This window comes from Stegostoma tigrinum, chromosome 1 (genome assembly GCF_030684315.1).
Source record: "Stegostoma tigrinum isolate sSteTig4 chromosome 1, sSteTig4.hap1, whole genome shotgun sequence".
NCBI classification, from domain to species: Eukaryota; Metazoa; Chordata; class Chondrichthyes; order Orectolobiformes; family Stegostomatidae; genus Stegostoma; species Stegostoma tigrinum.
Window position 1 is genome coordinate 131,274,392 of NC_081354.1, and position 19,627 is coordinate 131,294,018.

Below are 19,627 nucleotides of genomic sequence, written 5' to 3' on the forward strand. Positions count from 1 at the left end.
GAGCCCCTTGTGTGCTCCCTACTGTACAACTGAACACGCAATTTTCAAAATTACCTTGGAGTGGTTCTGGATTGTAGTTTATCAAGCCATCAACATCTGAAGAAAACTCAAGCCAAGATAAAGACCAGACTCAATTCAATCAATTTAATCCACAATTTAGCTGGAACCAGCTGGGCAGCAGATGTTCACACCCCGCGGACAGCAGTCACCTTGGCCCTTGTTTGTTCAGTAGCACAGCAGTGTGAGCAGGAAGTATACATACAAATCTTGAGGCCATGGAACTGAATCACAGGAGGGCTGCAACCAACAGCGACACTCTGCCTCCCTGTCCTTGTTCAAATCTTGTCACTATGCAGCAAAAGAGAAACATCGATAATCAGAGAGCCAGCCAACTCGAATCTGCTTATTAATGAAACAGCCCAAAATCTCATAATCTCCATACTCCTCTAGTGTAACCTCAAATGATGAAGGACGTGGTAAATAAACGTTTAACTCCTTTATTGCTATTCGTTCATAATTATTTAATTTGTGCACTAAAGATGCCTTGCCATATGTACTTAATATTTGATCAAAATGCCTGCTCATCATATCAACAGTGCCTCTGTTGTACACTTACGTTGAACATAGAACATAGAACGAGACAACACAGGAACAGGCCCTTTGGCCCACGATGTTTGTACCAGCCATTCTAAACTAATCCCATCTGTTTGCACATGGCCTGTACTCCACTATTCTCTACCTGTTCATGTGTCTGTCTAAATGCCTTTTAAACATTGTTATTGTATCATTCAATCTAATGTGAAACTGTGCTGAACAGGTATGAAATTTATTAAAAATTGAAACCTTACTAAGAATATTGATATATCAGTGTATCATAATCAGTACAGATTTAATGGACATATCATATTGTCATATATCCATAGTGTCTGCTGCTTGATCTTTCCATCATTTACATTCTGTTTTGATTTGCTTCATCAGAACATTAGAACATCAAATTTAACATTGAGTTCTGGTTAATTGGGATGTCGCAGTTACTCCAGTTGTATCATTTCTACTAAGGTGTATGGAAATTCTCATCAAAGTGTAAAAAGCTAGATTGACATTGTCCTGTTGGTCAGAGAATCAATATTTGACTGAAGCAATGGTGGGTGTTATTTTATGCTCAGCTTATGTTGTCAGTAGTTCATGCTGTAATTCTAGAGTCCAGCCTGAATCCTGCCTGCTGGGATAAATTGATCAAGGCTCATAACTCAGTACATTTTACTTGAATAATATACCAATGATAACTTCTAAAGGTCAGCATCCTACACACTTCAATTTCAATCAATACTAATAAAAGCCGTTATTGTCATCAACACTTGAACAACACTCATTCAAATAATCACCCACGGCAGTATATTCCCATCTGTGAAGATCATCCCTACCTGTAGTTAATCTAGCAAATTTTAACCTGTTCCCAAATATTTTTTCATATGGTGCAAAAACTATACCCGTGGCAATAATTGACCACCAATCTTGAACTTTCTGTCAATATCAGATCTTGGGGTCATCAATGGACCATTAATAGATAATGGTATTTCAAAAGGGAATATTTTAGGTTTATAAGCATAGCATGATTGATGAACAGGTTTTATGCTCTGAAGCCGATTTAGAATTAACATCTCCAAGGTGTCTGGATATCAGCCCAGACATAATGGAACCGCAAGCATTTGCTTATAAGCATTAAGTACAGTTTGATCACAGGGGTTCAATGGTCAAGATGGCCTCATAATTCTATACAAACAAATACCATTGTACCTTTTACTTACTTCAGCTATCTCTTGGTTAGCATATTCATGAAGTCACTCAATAACTGTGCCTCTATTTGAACAGTTTCACTTCAGTTCCCAGTTAGCTTTTTCAAAAAACATAATCATTTCAAATGATTATTGATGATTTTCCATTTACAAACCGCCATGCATAGCAGGTGCTTGACTTTTGACGATGGCTCCCACTGAGGATCGGCTATAGCTGATGTCACCAAACATTTGCACAGATGAGTCTCATTCTCACAGTACTGATAAGCTGCTCATATAGGTATCTTGCAGATTGGTAATGGGAAGGGGACATGACTGTCAGGAAATTCAACTGCTTCACCTTGGTTTCCAAGTGGAAAAGGATCTTTGCTAAAGATGGGGCAGGAACGATGAGGGTAGAGTATTGTAGAAAGTTATGCAATAGACTGGAGGCCTTTTATGAAGTCACAGCAGGAGATATCATTCTCTTGCAGCCTCTCCAAACCTGAATTCTGGTTTTTCTGAACTTCCAACTGTGATCTCTTTAATTTTTTAACTGGTATCCACATTGTTCCAGCCGGGGCCCTGGCCAGCTGCTTCTTTTGTTATTAGACGAATTGTTGATCAGAAGACTACAATAAATAGGATCAGAAGTAGGCCATTCAGCCCAGTGAGATCATGTTTGGTTGCAGCAGCAAGAGTTTTCTCTTTGCAAATTTAATTCTCTATTGATTCATCGTTGCAGATCAACCACTATACTTGTGACACCCTCTTTTAAATCATCCCCCTTTACTGCAGTCTAACAGTGAGACATAGAAATTCATATCACATTGTGAGGAAATTAAGTCTGATTGTGAGAAATTGAGTTTACAGGGGAGCAGTTAATGTTGCCCAAACTTCATTTCCATAACACTTTGAATTACTATTCTTTCCTAAATAACACACATGCAGTTTGAGAAACATGTCATTTTTGTAGTGTATATTTAATATTTTTTACAAATTGGTGGCATTTAGTCTATATTCTCTTAAATACCCCTGCTTTGGTCTTGAAAGTAATAATATTATTTTGTTTTGTTTCAGGTATACTGAAAATTACGTCTGTGGAAGTTGGGGTTGTGGCTATTAAAGCAATTAACAGCAATTATTATTTGGCCATGAACAAGAGAGGAAAGATCTATGGCTCAGTAAGTACTATTTAAAAGCATTTCAATTATAGTGTCGTTAAAAAGAAATTATAATGATTAATGACTTAATTATCTGCAGGTTATAATGTGGTCAGCAATTGAATTAGTTACTAATAGGCCAAAGCTTTAGTCACTGAACATATCAACTGTCAGATTATACTGAGTTGCTTCAGTTGATTAGATTAGATTTAATTGAACCTAATTGTTGATGAATTACTGCATTAACTTAATTCCTCTTAAGAACGCTGTAGTATTTTTCTTCTCGTCCAATTCATCTCCTCATCTATTCTTAAATTACCAGCTTACATCCTGGTACAAATCTACACAAGAGAACTGCAGATGCTGTAAATCAGGGACAAAAGCAGAAGTTGCTGGAAAAGCTCAGCAGGTCTGGCAGCATCTGAGAAGATAAAATCAGATTTAGTGTTTCGGTGATACTTCCTCAGAACGCAAGTTCCTCAGTTTCTGAGGGGTCACCAGACCTGAAACATTAACTCTGATTTTCTCTTCACAGATACTGTCAGGCCTGCGGAGCTTTTCCAGCAACGTTTGTTTTCATACATCTCTACAATTACCGTGTGGCTCCACCTGGTAACTCACACTCATCTAAAGACACATTTTTCCCAGAAGGCTTTTCAACAGTGACAGTGTCAAAGTTCAGCCAAATCTTCTTCCAACTCATATGCTTTCATTCAATTCAACAAACAGGTACACAAACCATAGCTGATTCACCCTTCTGCCTAATCTAGAGGGATTAAGGCCAATTATGACTCTTGAAATGCCATCCAGCTGAATAAGGATTTTAGGGGTCTTCTGTGGCACATTGGAAGCATCCCTGCCCCTCAGCAAGAAGATCCAGGTTCAAGTTCTATCTGCTCCAGAGGTGTGTCATAGCGGGTCTGAACAGGCTGATTAAAAATAATTAAGTGGAGGATCACAGATATGCCATTGCTCAAAATTGAGCCCAAATTATTGTTCCAAATGTGTGGTAGATATTCAAAATAAAAGCAGCTTTTGAAGGGATACCTTCAAATCTGTTTCCACTGTTTGCTGAGAAGAAGCTTCAGCTAAAGTTCCAAATAAGTATAAAATAAAGGTAAAATATTGAGGATGCTGAAAATTTGAAGTGAAAGCTATAAATATTGGAAACTTTCAGAAACTGACAGCAGGTGTAAAGACAGAAATGTCTTTTTATGTCAATGAAGTTCATCAAACTGAAAGGTTTAAACTGTTTCTTTTTTCAGAGATGCTGCCTGATCTGCTGAGTGCTTGCAGCATTTTCTGTTTCTGTTTTAGAACTTACTAAAGGTGTTTGGTAGAAAGAAAAATTTTGAGATATTTACAAAGGCAAGGAAATGGTCAAAAACTATAAAAGGTTGGAATTTTGAGAAATCTGGGAAATGATTTTGGGAATCTTTACAAAGCAAAATAGTGGGAGCATGTTAGCAGCTTGAAAACCAGCCAGGAAGCTCACGGCCCACCCAAAATTGATTATGGAATCATTATCATTGTCCATGTGAGTACCAAGACTTTTCACCTTCAGCTCCTATTTTGTTCAGAAGAGACTTTGGAATAGGTAGCAAGATGGTGGGAGGTGGGAAGTCACCATCACAAGGACTATTGAGTAAAAGGAGCCCTCCCAATACTCTTTTGGCTCCATGTGAAGTTTTCTGAATTGACTATTCTCTTAAAGCTTGCCTTCACCTGGCAGAAAATGAAGAAATCTCAGCAGGGCTGGCCTGACCACTTACCACCCATTTACGTGAGCTGATCCATGGAAGGATGTTAGACGCCTGGGTGATGGACATTAGCAATCTAATACCCATTATAAGATGCTGCCAGGGACATTTGGAAAATAGCGCTACCTTAGTTGTGATTGGATATATCTCAACAATTCCTCAACAATGTCACTTTTGGAAACAAGGTCCATTTTATAGCATAGAAATTGAAATGAAGGCCTCCAATGGTAGAGAAGAGGGGCCATGAAATCAGCAACCATCCGGCATTACAGGAATGGAGAAAGCTGGCCAGTATGTATAGCTTCAGATGGTTTCTTGGGTAGACTAGAAGAGGAGTTAGAATTAAACCTGAAAATATTTCAAAGGGGGAGTGCGGAATCAGAATCAGAAATGAGGCACTAAGCTTGATGGGTTTATGGGAATGGAGGGGATGGAGATCCATGCAAAAAGCCGGCAGCCAAACTCTTGTTCAGATACCTAAAGTGCAAAATCCTTCCTCAAAATTCATGGGCAATGTTTGTCATAGTAAATGACTTAAATATAAGATGAATATACAGGTACTTATAAACAAGATCAACATACAATTAGCGTGAAAATTAAAATCTGTTCTAGCAAAGTGGAATTCAACAGGTCCGTGGAACTGGGATAGTTTTGACACTGTAACAAATGGTAATACAAGTATTCTAATTATTGTTTGTAGATCTGTGCAACAGATTTGTTTTCACCATCCAGGGACTCCCTGCTATTCAGTGATAGACATGAATTGGATGGATTGTTCTGTCCGTGATAGTTTCTCTGATTCCTATACACATGAAATGATATTGTTGTATCTTGAGAATAGTTACACTCTATTGCATGTAAATAAGCCTCTCAGGGGAATAGTTGCAAAGATAACTTCCAGCAATGAATAAGCAATCTGATAACAATTTATTCACAACGCCAAATTGAAAAAAAATAATGTGGAGCACAACCTCTAGTACCAACTGAATTTTGTTTTATTTTGTTTTCATTTAATTTTCTATCATATAATTTCATTGCATGGTGTCTCAGTGGTTAGCACTGCTGCCTCACAGAACCAGGGGCTTAGGTTCAAATCCATCCTTGGACAACTGTCTGTGCTGAGTTTGCATATTCTCCTATGTCCATGTGGATTTCTTCAGGGTTCTGCAGTTTCCTCTCACCGTCCGAAGATGTGCAGGTTAGGTGGGCTATCCAAGGGAAATGTGGGTTATGGGGATAAGGTTGGTGGGTGACTCTGAGTGGGATACTCTTTGGAGAGGTGGTATGGACAGAGTGGGTCGAATGGCATGCTTCCGCACTGAAGTGTTTCTATAACTTTATTTATAAATAAATAATAAAATCTACTGTTCGAAGCATACAAATATAGGGAATCAGGACAAGTGAAGGCTTTCAAAATATGTTTTTAAAATACCTACCTCAAAATTGTCGAGGCAACCTTATGTCAAAAGCGGTTCTTGAGCTAAATGTCATATTGCACCAAAACATCTTCTACCAAGACATCCACTCAGTAATATCTGTATAAATATTTATCATTTACTTAATACTGTATTTCATCATAGGAGACGCTATCAAAGTTGGAATGGAAATAGGAGGCAAAGTGATAGAAATACGTAATGTTTACTTCGAACCAAGCTTGAGTTTTTAAGAATGGAGTGAGGTGAAATATTCGATTGTTTTGGAGTCCCAGGTAACCAGGTGATAGGGGAGGACAGGAAGCCATGAATCTTGATTTCAGTACATTCATAATGCAAAGAATGGAAGAGCATGAGAAGACCACCTGAATAGGGATAGTCAGTGGGAGAATAGGATAAATTCAAACAAGTTGCTCTTGTTTCCAATAGTTTTTGGCCTGGCCCAGGTCCACATTGGAATACCTCAACTCCACAAAGCACAGTGATTAACCACTAATGTGACAAACTTGCAACCAGTATAATATTGACATGGTCTAGGCACATGGAAGGATGGAATGTAATGAAGCCTGTCAAAGCAGGAATTACAGTAGGAGGAGCAATAGAATTACATGGCAGCTGATGAGTCAGAATCCCAACTGATGAAGGAATATAACAATAGCAGGAAGGCATTGCTGAACCTGCATGTGTGAATGGGAAACCAATTAAAATTGTTAAGGAGACAGTTAAGGCATACCCAGAACACTTACAATTGCATCTCTTGGGATTTTTCTGGGATCATAGGTCTTAAGATTCTTAATCAGTGAAAGCTGGTGATATTGAAGCAATGTGGCCTTTTGCAGGTGACCAGAAGGAGTTCACAAAGTTATGGTCTGAGAAGCATTGATCGGATAGTATGGGGACAATTGAGTTGAGTAGATATGGAATGAATAGTATGAGGGTCTGGGTGACCAGCCAGTGACAGGGTTAGTGGTCATGCTGCTGAATGCATGGGTGGTAGAAGACCAACACTGAGGGTGGCACTCACTGGCATGAGAAGCATCATTGTCAAGGAGGCATGAGCAGCTTAAAAGGCCATCCTAGATACCTAATTGGTCAGACACTGCATGTCACTTCTCCTTACTGAGCACATGATCATAGTCAACCTCTTCACATCAACTTCAAAAGTTTGCCAAGCTCTGGGTCCACGGCCCATTGCCTACCCTAAACATTGCTGATGAACTTCTGACCCACTACTTGGCAGCAGAGGACAATTTGTGTTTGAGCAAGTAAGTAGTTAATGTTCTTTTAATCAGAGGAATGTCATAAATACATTAACAATTTATTAATTCAATTCACAATAAAGACATTTATTAATTTTGAAACTCTAGACCAAGACTTCACAACAATTGAAAACTTTAATGATAATCAGAATCATGATCACAATTGGCAGAATATTAAGCATGAATGGGCAATTCTACAAGTTTAATGTATGCAACATTGTCTAAATTTTCTTTTACAGAAAGATTTCAATAATGACTGCAAACTGAAAGAAAGAATAGAAGAGAATGGTTACAACACCTATGCTTCCATGAAGTGGAAGCACAATGAACGACAAATGTTTGTAGCTTTAAATGGAAAAGGGTCTCCACGGAGAGGGCACAAAACAAGACGGAAACATCCTTCAGCCCATTTTCTACCAATCGTGGTGAGGCAGGATATCTCTCTAATATCGGAATAGAATCAGTGAAGACATGCTTTCACAGTAACGAGTGCTGGTATTAATTCAACACTGCATTTCATTCCAAGCATGGCAACACTCTATTAGATATGGAAGTCCTAATGATGAACATTAGCAGCGCTCAGGCAGTAAACTCGCAGACATCTGCTTGTAAAACTTCGAACAAGCCTTTGATATTCAAATTATTTTTATGGCATAAGGAGTTCCCATACCAGTAAAGATTGAAGCAGTTGGAGAGAATACAGCTGGCAATGGCAAAATATCTTGTGATGTATCCTGATGCATGAGACGCAATGCAGTTGTACAATGTTGTATGATCTTTGTGAGAAGATGTTATTTATGGAGTACTAACCCATATCAAATACGTTATGTTCATTCAAGCCTGATTATCAAATGAGGGGCTAAACATGCAAATGTTTATCTGGAAGCACTTTGGGTCAGACACAAAGCAAATATTTTCTATAACTAAACTTCACAACAATAGACAGGCTCGAAAAGTATATATAAATGCACGAAATGTAAAGCTGCTCTAACAAAATGAGTCTTTAGTTGCTCTTCAAATGATTAATTCTAAATATAATTTTTAAAGCATGCTTATATTGCAGAAACAGCAAGACTCCACAAAGTAAATTATTGTAAAGTTAGCTTGGTACTGATCCTTAATTGAAAATTATCTTGAAAATAAATGCTTATGTTTGTCATTAAAGTAGTAATAATTTCACAGCACAGCTATTTAATTTTCTGAAAATGGCCACAACTATTTTGTTGAAGAATAGATTCATTTTGGTAGAGCAAGTCAAAAGTAGTAACTGTATCCATCCCTTTCTCATTGTAACACACTATGTAAATTGCATTAAGACTCTTTGGCAGTGTGAGTAGGTAAGTACAAGTAGTCGTCAAATGTATTTTGTTCTAAATACTTGTAAAAGATATTTCTATTAAGATGAATATTGATGCTGCATTCCCTTCATACTTTGTTATTGTAAAGTGGTTTGTTTATTTTTGTTGTTTGGGAATAGTATATTTTGGTACAAAGGAGAGTTTTTGACAAGTCAGACAGTAGATAGGTTCTAGAATTTAACCCTTTGTTGCTGGTGTCCCATGATAATCTAACTTGTGTCCTCCCAGGCAATTCTAGCGAGTGTGTCAGATGTTTAATCTGTTGTTTGCTTGAATTGCTCTACAAAATATTGTTTCCCACTATGTGCCATAGAAAACATCATTTGATCACCTTCCCAGTTCCTTTGATAAAGTTATTGTGTCATACACATAGGACAATACATCTTAGCTAGACTTAGTATTTCTGTTCAAAGAATTGAAACTTGAACAGAATTGTTACCCAATTTTTTACCTTCCATGTGGGAACTGGTTTTATTTTCTTTGCAGTCTTCTCCTCTTTTCCTTACAGATTACACAGAGAACATGGTTCTGCAGGAATTGCCAATGCTTCAACATATCCCCTGAGTAATATATCTGGGCCTAAATTCTTGGTTGTTGGGTTAGTCATTATGCAGTAATCATCACAGACAAATATCATTTGCTTTTGACCAACAATTTCATTCGCATATTTTCTGATTAGATCACCGGATTGCCATTGAGAAAATTGATGAAATTTTATTATCTGCATTCTAGGAATGTACAAGCCAGTTTGATAACCTTCATTGGTTCCAGCAAGAGATATCCTAATTTCGTGCATATCATTGTAGTTAACCTAAATACTTCTTTGCTTGTTTTGCCTCACCATCAAATCATATTTGTGCACCGGCTGACTAGGGCCTCAGGGCAGCTCATAAACTCTTAGATGTTTATAGCACAGAAGCAGGCCAGTCGGCCCATTGTGGCTGCACCAGTCAATAAAGGCCTGACTACACAAATTGCATTTTCCAGCTTTTGGCCCACAACCCTGGAGGTTTTAGAAACTCAAGTGAATACCGCCATAGACGTCACTGAGTATACTTAAGAGAGAGATAGATAGGTTCTTGATTGCTAAGGGGATCAAAGGTTATGGTGAGAAGGTGGGAAAATGGGGTTGAGAAACTTATCAGCCATGATAGAATGGCTGAGCAGACTCAATGGGCCGAATGTCTAATTTCTGCTGCTATGCCTTTAAGCCTTATGGTCTTATAAAGTAAATACTGCTTAAATATAATGAGAATTCTTGATCGTAGACCCAAATAATTAATATGCATCACAACCATGAAGGTCCCTGCAGGACCTCACTAGAAGCTGGCATCCAGTCAAGGAATCATCCCTCTACTGTCACCCTCTGCTTCCTGCCTCTTAAGCTAATCTAATGTTCCACTCTGCTTTGGATCTCATATCCCTTACTTTCCTGACTAGTCTGCCATAAAGGACCTTATTAAAACCTTGCCAAAGTCCATATAGAGCACATTAAATGCAACATTCTAATCAACAGTTTTAGTTAGCTCCTCAAAAAATTCAATCAGATTTGTTAAAAACAATTCTTCCTGATCAAATCCAAGCTGGCCATCCCTGATTTAACCCTTTCTTTCCAAGTGCAGAGCTATATTGCTGCTCAGAATTCTTTCTAACAACCGCACCACTTTTGAGGTTGGATTGACTGGCCTGAGTTTCCTGATCTATCCCTACCTTCTTTCCTTTCAAATAATGGGGTAATGTTAGTAGTCCTCCAGTCCTCTGGCATCACCTCAGTTGCCAGAGATTTGGGATTCACTGCCAGGACCCATGGCATCTCCTTCCTTGTCTCCATCAAAAGCATGGATACATCTCAACTGGGCCTTCAGATTCATTCACTTTTAAGGCTGCTATAAACCTCCTAGAAGTTCCTCTCACTCTCTGTTAATTTCTTCCAATGTTTCACAGTTGTCCAGTGTGATGTCAATATTTATGTTCTCCTTTTCCATTGTGAAGACCAATGCATAGGATTCATTGAGGACTGATCTTCTGCGTCCACACATGTGTTACCTCTATCATCTTCACTGGGCCCTGTTCTTTCCCTGTTATTCTCTTGCTCTGTCTATTGAAAAAAAAAAGTCCTCTTTGGGTTTTTATTTATGCAACTCACCAACGTTTTCTTATGAACTGAGATAATGGGAACTGCAGATGCTGGAGAATCCAACATAACAAAGTGTGGGACTGGATGGACACAGAAGCTGCTTGGCCTGCTGTGCCCATCCAGCCCCACACTTTGTTTTCTCATAAACTCCTCATTTTCCTAATTTTTCTACTAATGTAATATGAAATATTAAGAGTAACACAATTATGGCATGTTTTCATGCCTCTGATATCTGACATTTGCATTTTGTGCGCTGTGATGGAATTCCTTTTGTAGAGATCAACTGAACAAGTTCTTGGAATTAGATCAGATTGAATGGCATTTTTACAACTTCGATTGCCCAGCATATAATTTGAACCACATTTTGGGAATTTGGGCAATAGCTTCTCCAAATTTTCCACCCATTCATTTCAGAGAAGGGAAGAACACAGGGAAATGTGTGCTGAATTCCTACTATACAGTCCCATTGTGCAAGCATCCTGGTCAGAAGAATGATCACATAAATGAAGAATTTTCACATAGAAACATTGCTTTCTTCTTCCTGTGGAAATTCCTTACAAGATCTAGTTCAAAAATTATAACCTTGGAAGGGTAATAGTCCACTGAAAAATAAAGGAACCAAATCTACATAATTTCCTGTCCGTTATTCCAACATGATGATTTTTATTGGTTGTAACTGTACATTTAAAAGAGCTGTTAAAGAGAAACTGGCCTAAGATCTTACCCATCTATGAACACAACAGCGAAATCTTACTAAATGCTCCACCAAAATCAAATTGGCAATGCGAGTGAAGAGATGTCTTTTCAGATTAATACAGCAGCCATTTATGCTTTGTTATGATAAAGTGGATATGTTATGTTTTTGCTTTGGAAATCATCATTTTGGATTTTTACTTTTGAAAATAGACCCAAAAGAATTGAAAATTCAGGCCTCCTTGTAATGATTGAGTGAATGGTTACCAGATAAATCCATTATAATATAAAAAGTATCTGTGTTGATCTGACACTCAATAAAGAGACCTGAAACTTACATTTGTCCATATTTTCAACAGTAGATCCTGTCGGACTCTACTCAGAGAAATGCACATTAAGAATTATGTGAGGTTTGGTTTTGTTGAAGACAAATAATAGAGCAGCTTCTTCTTAACAGCTATCTTTAAGTGTTTGCAATAATGCAGTTACAACATTCATTAAAATAAATGATTATCCTGCATGTTGGGAGAGCTATGTGAATGAACAACATCAAACATAAATTCTGAAGCATAAAATTTTGATATTAAGATTTTACATTTTTGAATGTGTTTATCACCTTTTAAAAAGAGACTTTTTTCTTTTTTAATTGCAATGTAATGATATAATGTTAAGGAAACAGATTATGTCACATTCCAAATGACAAATGTAAAATATTTGCTGACACACACTGCTTTTTTGGCAAATGAGCCAGGAAGATTCAATTGATATATAAATGTTTTCTGGAACTGAATTTAAAAGAAAAGGAGAAAAGGCAACTCATTAATAAACATAAAGTATCTAGTGGTCTTTCTAAGAATTCTGAAAACACACGATACATGTGGCTCACAGATTTGTGTATTGACCACAATTGGAAACTGAGCCAGCAACCACTGCAGCGTGGAGGGAGTGTCTAAACCACTACACTACCAGATCACAACAATTCTATTATATACTTTTAAGGTTCATTTCTATCTTTCTTCCTTTCCCTTTAATTGTCATCATGCCCTTTCATCATTGCAGCAGAATCCTTTAGGCTAATCGTAGGCAGAAGGTTACCATAAACAATAGGCTACAGTGGAGCACTATTTATTTATTTAATTATTTAGTCAGAGGAAAGGCTGATCTGAAATCAGTTTTAATAGTCATAGAGTTATTTTGTTCTTTGATAAAATAATGAAAATAAAGACAATATTGTACGTTGAGCATTCCTATCACTGATTTCCTTGTTCACATTTGTACTGTAGAAGATTTTATAACAGAAACTATTCAACTTGTGCGACATTCATAGCTTTTTTCAGACTGCATGACGGGGAGTTTGTTGGTATGCCACTCTTTTTCAACAATATTGTGGTAGTGTCAGGAAAACGTAAGTTTTATGTGACAAAAAACACATCCATAATCAGACATGATTTCCTCTCAGATAACAAAGTGTGGAGCTGGATGAACACAGCAGGCCAAGCGGCATCTCAGGAGCACAAAAGCTGACGTTTTGGGCCTAGACCCTTCATCAGAGAGGGGGATGGGGAGAGGAAACTGGAATAAATAGGGAGAGAGGGGGAGGCGGACCGAAGATGGAGAGAAAAGAAGATAGGTAGAGAGGAGAGTATAGGTGAGGAGGTAGGGAGGGGATAGGTCAGTCCAGGGAAGACTGACAGGTCAAGTAGGCGGGATGAGGTGGTAGGTGGCAAATGGAGGTGCGGCTTGAGGTGGGAGGAAGGGATGGGTGAGAGGAAGAACAGGTTAGGGAGGCAGAGACAGACTGGGCTGGTTTTGGGATGCAGTGGGGGGAGGGGAAGAACTGGGCTGGTTTTGGGATGCAGTGGGGGAAGGGGAGATTTTGAAGCTTGTGAAGTCGACATTGACACCATTGGGCTGCAGGGTTCCCAAGCGGAATATGAGTTGCTGTTCTTGCAACCTTCGGGTGGCATCATTGTGGCACTGCAGGAGGCCCATTATGGACAAGTCATCTGAGGAATCGGAGGGGGAGTTAAAATGGTTTGCGACTGGGAGGTGCAGTTGTTTGTTGCGAACGAGCGGAGGTGTTCTGCAAAGCGGTCCCCAAGCATCCACTTGGTTTCCCCAATGTAGAGGAAGCCACACCGGGTACAATGGATACAATATACCACATTGGCAGATGTGCAGGTGAACATCTGCTTGATATGGAAGGTCATCTTGGGGCCTGGGATAGGGGTGAGGGAGGAGGTATGGCGGCAGGTATAGCACTTCCTGCAGTTACAGGGGAAGGTGCCGGGTGTGGTGGGGTTGGAGGGCAGTGTGGAGCGGACAAGGGAGTCACGGAGAGAGTGGTCTCTCCGGAAAGCAGACAGGGGTGGGGATGGAAAAATAGCTTGGGTGGTGGGGTCGGATTTTAGATGGCGGAAGTGTCGGAGGATGATGCGTTGTATCCGGAGGTTGGTGTGGTGGTATGTGAGAATGAGGGGGATCCTCTTAGGGCGGTTGTGGTGGGGGCGGGGTGTGAGGGATGTGTTGCGGGAAATGCGGGAGACGCAGTCAAGGGCGTTCTCGACCACTGTGGGGGGAAAGTTGCGGTCCTTGACGAACTTGGACATCTGGGATGTGCGGGAGTGGAATGCCTCATCCTGGGAGCAGATGCGCCAGAGGCAGAGGAATTTGGAATAGGGGATGGAATTTTTGCAGGAGGGTGGGTGGGAGGAGGTGTATTCTAGGTAGCTATGGGAGTCAGTGGGCTTGAAATGGACATCAGTGTCTAGCTGGTTACCTGAGATGGAGACTGAGAGGTCCAGGAAGGTGAGGGATGTGTTGGAGATGGCCCAGGTGAACTGAAGGTTGGAGTGGAAGGTGTTGGTAAAGTGGATGAACTGTTCGAGCTCCTCTGGGAAGCAAGAGGCGGCGCCGATACAGTCATCAATGTAACGGAGGAAGAGGTGGGGTTTGGGGCCTGTGTAGGTGCGGAAGAGGGACTGTTCCACGTAACCTACGTTATCTACTATCTCAATTTATTTACACACTGGTGTATCATGGAGTCCTGTGAAAAGCTTTTTGAAGCCATTACATTGTATGAATTTCCCAAGATCCAACAACAGAATGTTATCCACAGAACATCGTAATTCTTTTTAGCTATCAAATGTACAAGCTGTTAATCATTTCACTTCTCCAGGTTGCAGCAGAAATGACTCAAATGATGATCTCTTGAATCCTTTAATAAATTAATATTTTCCCAGGGTATGAATTTAACAAAGAGCTACTTCACTGTTTTGATGACCCGTCTCTCAGGGGATATTTCTCAGTTTATTACACTTGCAGATGAGATTTCCCAAAGCATTAATCTCTCAGAGGAAGAGGTTTTGATTGGCTCCTCTTCTTTATTCACCCACTCCTTGAATAGCCACAATGAAATGGATTGGAAAAGGATTTATTTTCTTATGGCTATCTTTTTCCCAAATCAAATGAATTTATGTTTTAATTTAACCAGGGAAGAGGGAGGGTTAATACAGGACTGAAGCTGTTATAGCTGAATGCACACAATATAAAGAATAAAGTAAATGAGTTTATGGCATAGATCGAAATTGGCATGCTTGAGGTGGTGGACGTCACAGAGACGTGGCTGCAAGGGTAACAGAATTGGGAACTGAATATCCAAGGATGTACATCCTATCGAAAAGATAGGCAGTTGGGCTGAGAGGGTTGGGTTGCATTATTTGCAAGAAACTAAATTAAATCAATAGGAAGAAACAAAGTAGGGTCAGATGGTGTAGGATCTGTGTGGGTAGAATTGATGAGCCGCAAAAGAAAAAAAAACATAGCTGGAGTTGTATACAGTTGTTGAGACAGCAGTCAGGAGCTGGGCGCAGGATGCACCAGGAGATAGAAACGGTGTATAAGAAAGGCAAAGTCACAGTGATCATAGGGTATTTCAATAAGCAGGTGGACTGGGAAAATCATGTTGGCAGTGGATTGCAAGAAAAAGAGTTGTGGAATGTCTACGAGATGACTTTTTGGAGCAACTTGTGGTGGAGCCCACAAGGGATCAGGCAATGCTGGATCTAACCCCACTACGAAGGATATATTTCCCTTCCCAATCTTATCTGCCTTCCGGAGGGACCACTCTCTCCACGACTCCCTCGTCCGCTCCACACTCCCCACTAGCCCGACCAGCCCCGGCACCTTTCCCTGTAACCGCAGGAGGTGCTACACCTGTCCCTACACCTCTCTCCTCACCTCCATCCCAGGCCCCAAGAAAACCTTACACATCAAACAGATGTTCACCTGCACATGTGCTAATGCGGTATGTTGTATCCACTTTTCCCGATGTGGCCTCCTCTACATCAGGGAAAGCAAGCGGAGATTTGCAGACCACTCTGTGGAATACCTACGCTCTGTTCACAACAAACGACAACACCTCCCACCATGAACCACTTCAACTCACCCTCCAATTCCTTAGACAACATGTCCAGCCTGTGCCTCCTCCAGTGCCACACCGATGCCACCCGGAAACTGGAGGAACAGCACCTCATATTCCGCCTTGGAAACACACAACTCAATGGTCTCATTGTGGACTTTACCAGCTTCAAAATCTCCCCACCCCTGACCTCATCACAAAACCAGCACCCCACCACCCACCCAACCCTGCCTCCTTGGCCTGCCCGTCTTCTCTCCTATCTATCAGCCCCTACCTCCTCATTGACTAAGCCCCATCCCCACTTCCGACCTAAATTCACCTTTACTCGCTTCAGCCCCGCCTCCTTGATTTGTCCACCTTCTGCCTTCTATCGCTGTGCTCCTCTCTATTTATTTCAGAGCCCCCTTCCCCTCCCCCATTTCAGAAGAAACTAGTCAGTAATATAAAGAAGACGCAAAATGTCAGCTTTCTTGGTCCTCTGATGCAGCCTGGCCTGCTGTGTTCCTCAAGCTCCACACCTTGTTATCTCAGACTCCAGCATCGGCAGTTCCTGCTATCTCATACTGGATTTAGTGTTGTGCAATGAGGCAGACTTGATAAGGGAGCTTAAGGTGAAGGAACCCTTAGGAGCCAATGATTGTAAGATGATAGAATTTACTCTGCAATTTGAGAGGGAGAAGAGATAACAGTATTACAGCTAAATAAAGGTGCCCACTGAGGTATGAAGGAGGATCTGGGCAGAATTGACTGGAAGAGAAGCCTAGCAGGAAAGACAGTGGAACAGCAATGGCAGGAGTTTCTGTGAATAATTCAGGAGAAACAGCAAAAATTCATCCCTAGGAAAAAGAAGCATGGCACAGGGAGGATGAGATGACCATGGCTGACTAAGGAAGTCAGAGATTGCATAAAAGCAAAAAAGAAAGCATAGAAGAGGGCAAAGGGCAGTGGGAAACCAGAGGACTGGGAAGCTTACAAAGACCAACAGAGGGTAACAAAAAATGAAATAAGTGGGGAGAAGATTAAATATGAGTTTAAACTGGCCAGTAATATAAATGAAGACTGTAAGAGCTTCTTTAAATATATAAAGGGCAAAAGAGAGGTAAAAGTGGACATTGGATCACTGGAAAATGACGGTGGAGAGGTGATAGTGGGGAGCAAGGAAATAGCTGAGGAAGTGAATAATTACTTCGCTTCAGTCTTCACAATGGAAATCACGAGTAATCTCCAAAAATTCAAGAGAGTCGGGGGCAGAGCTGAGTATGGTGGCCATCACCATGGAAAGGGTACTAGTTAAACTGATTGGCCTGAAGGTGGATAAATCACCTGGACCAAATGGACGACACCTCAGATTTCTAAAGGAGATAGCTGAAGAGATAGTGGAAGCATTAGTGGTGATCTTTCAGGAATCGCTAGAGTCAGCGAGGGTTTCAGAGAATTGGAAAATCGCTAACATGACATCGCTGTTTAAAAAGGGAGTAAGGCAAAAGACAGAAAATTACAGGCCAATTAGCCTCACCTCAGTCATGGGTAAGATTTTGGAGTCCATTGTAAGGGATGAGATTTTTGAATATTTGGAAGTGTATGGTAAAGTAGGGTAAAGCCAGCATGGTTTCATCAAGGGGAGGTCATGCCTGACAAATCTGTTGAAATCCTTTGAGAAAGTCACGAGCAGGGTAGACCAAGGACAGCCAATGGATGTTATGTACCTGGACTTCAAAAAGGCCTTTGACAAGGTGCTCCACAGGAGGCTGTTGAGTAAGATAAGGGCCCATGGCGTTAGAGGCAAGGTGCTAGCATGGATAGAAGATTGGCTGTCTGGCAGAAAGCAGAGAGTGGGGATAAAAGGGTCTTTCTCAGAATGGTATCTGGTGACAAGTGGTGCTCCTCAAGGATCAGTGGTGGGACCACAACTTTTCACTTTGTACTTTGTAATGATCTAGATGAAGGAACTGTGGGCATTCTGGCTAAGTTTACAGACAATACAGCAATAAGCGGAGGGACAGGTAGTATTGAGGTGGCAGCGAGGCTGCAGAAGGATTTGAACAGGTTAGGAGAGTGGACAAAGAAGTGGCAGATGGTGTACAATGTGGGGAAGTGTAAGGTCATGCACTTTGGTAAGAAGAATAAAAGCATGGACTATTTTCTAAATGGGGAGAAAATTCAGAAGTCTGAAGTGCAAGTTCTATTCCAAGATTCTCTAAACTTGCAGGTTGAGTCAGTAGTCAGGAAGGCAAATGTAATGTTGGCATTTATTTTGAGGGGACTGGAATATAAAAGCAGGGATGTACTGCTGAGGATTTATAAATCTCTGGTCAGGCCAAATTTGGAGTATCGCATGCAGTTCTGCAGCCCCATATCTCAGGAAGGATGTACTGGCCCTGGAGTGGGCTCGCGATAATGGCCCCAGGAATGAAAAGCATAAAATGAGGAACCTTTGAGAACTCTGCAATTGTACTCATTGAATTTAGAAGGAGGAGGGGTGATCTAATTGAAACTTTCAGAATCCTGAATGGCCTGGACAAAATGGATGTTGGGAAAATGCTTCCATTGGTAGTAGAGACAAGAATGCGAGGGCACAGCCTTAGAGCAAAGGGAAGACCTTTCAGAGATAAGGAGAAACTTCTTCAGCCAGAGAGTGGTGAATCTATGGAATTCACTGCCTGTGGATGCCAGGTCAGTGAGTACATTTAAGACTGAGAGATAAGTTCTTGATTATCAAGGGGATCAAGTGTTACGGGGAGAAAGCAGGGTTGAGGAACTTCTTAGCCATGATTGAAAAGCAGCGCAAACTCAATGGACCAAATGGCCTAATTTTGCTCTTATGTTCTTTTGCTCTTATGGTCTTAACCAGACTTACTTGAGACAAAAAATGAGTGAGATTATTACCTCCTAAACATAAGAAATAAAAGCACATCAGACTTATAGATTAGAAATCAGAAGTTAATCAAAAGAAAAGATGCAAGTTAGAAAAAATATACAGGGTCGTATCTGGGTTTTTTGTGAAGAGTGGATAGTCGAATGTTCTGATATTACTTTGGATAGTACCGGTAGCATTGATGTTAAGAGACTAGCAGTTCATTCTGAGTCTCTTGACTATGCAGATTGATTGAACTTTTTTTGTCCTGGTTCCTTTCAACAGTGTCTGACTGACAGCACTCAGACTAAGAGAGATTTTTTATTTTTGCCTTTGCCTGTATTGCAGGGTGCTTGATGGTTATTCACAAGGTGTGACCTTTACAGCACACTATTTCTGACATTAGGATGCTGTGCCACTAACAGACACAGAACAGGGATTGCAGTTAGTTTTTGACCCTGTTTTTGTACATTTCTAGTAGGGTAAAAAGAAATCTACAGGAGGCAGTCTCTTGCTAAGACGGTCTGGCAAGTAGTCAGCCTTTCATTGTGTCTTCATTTTTGGTCCTTCTGATTAAAGTATTGGGGAGGCAATGGTCTAGTGTTATTATCGGTGGACTGTTAATCCAGAGACCCAGATAATGTCCTGGGGACCCGTGTTCAAATGTCTGCCATGGTAACTGGTGCAATTTGAATTCAGTGAATATCTGGAACTAAGATTCTAATGATGACCGTGAATCCATTGCCAATTGTCGGGGGGCAAAAAAAATCTGGTT

The 19,627-nt window shown here is 40.5% G+C and overlaps 1 protein-coding gene across 2 annotated transcripts in view; it reads left to right on the forward strand.

Moving 5' to 3' along the window:
• fgf10a (fibroblast growth factor 10a) overlaps nt 1-12,758 on the forward strand; it is a 150,147-nt gene extending 137,389 nt beyond the window's left edge. For both annotated transcript variants that reach the window (XM_048537750.2, XM_059648605.1), the window contains exons 3-4: nt 2,856-2,959; nt 7,630-12,758. In XM_048537750.2, coding sequence (XP_048393707.1) covers nt 2,856-2,959; nt 7,630-7,848 — 323 coding nt within the window. In that variant the 3' untranslated portion in view covers nt 7,849-12,758. The remainder of the gene's footprint in view (nt 1-2,855; nt 2,960-7,629) is intronic.
• Nucleotides 12,759-19,627: the final 6,869 nt, after the last annotated feature.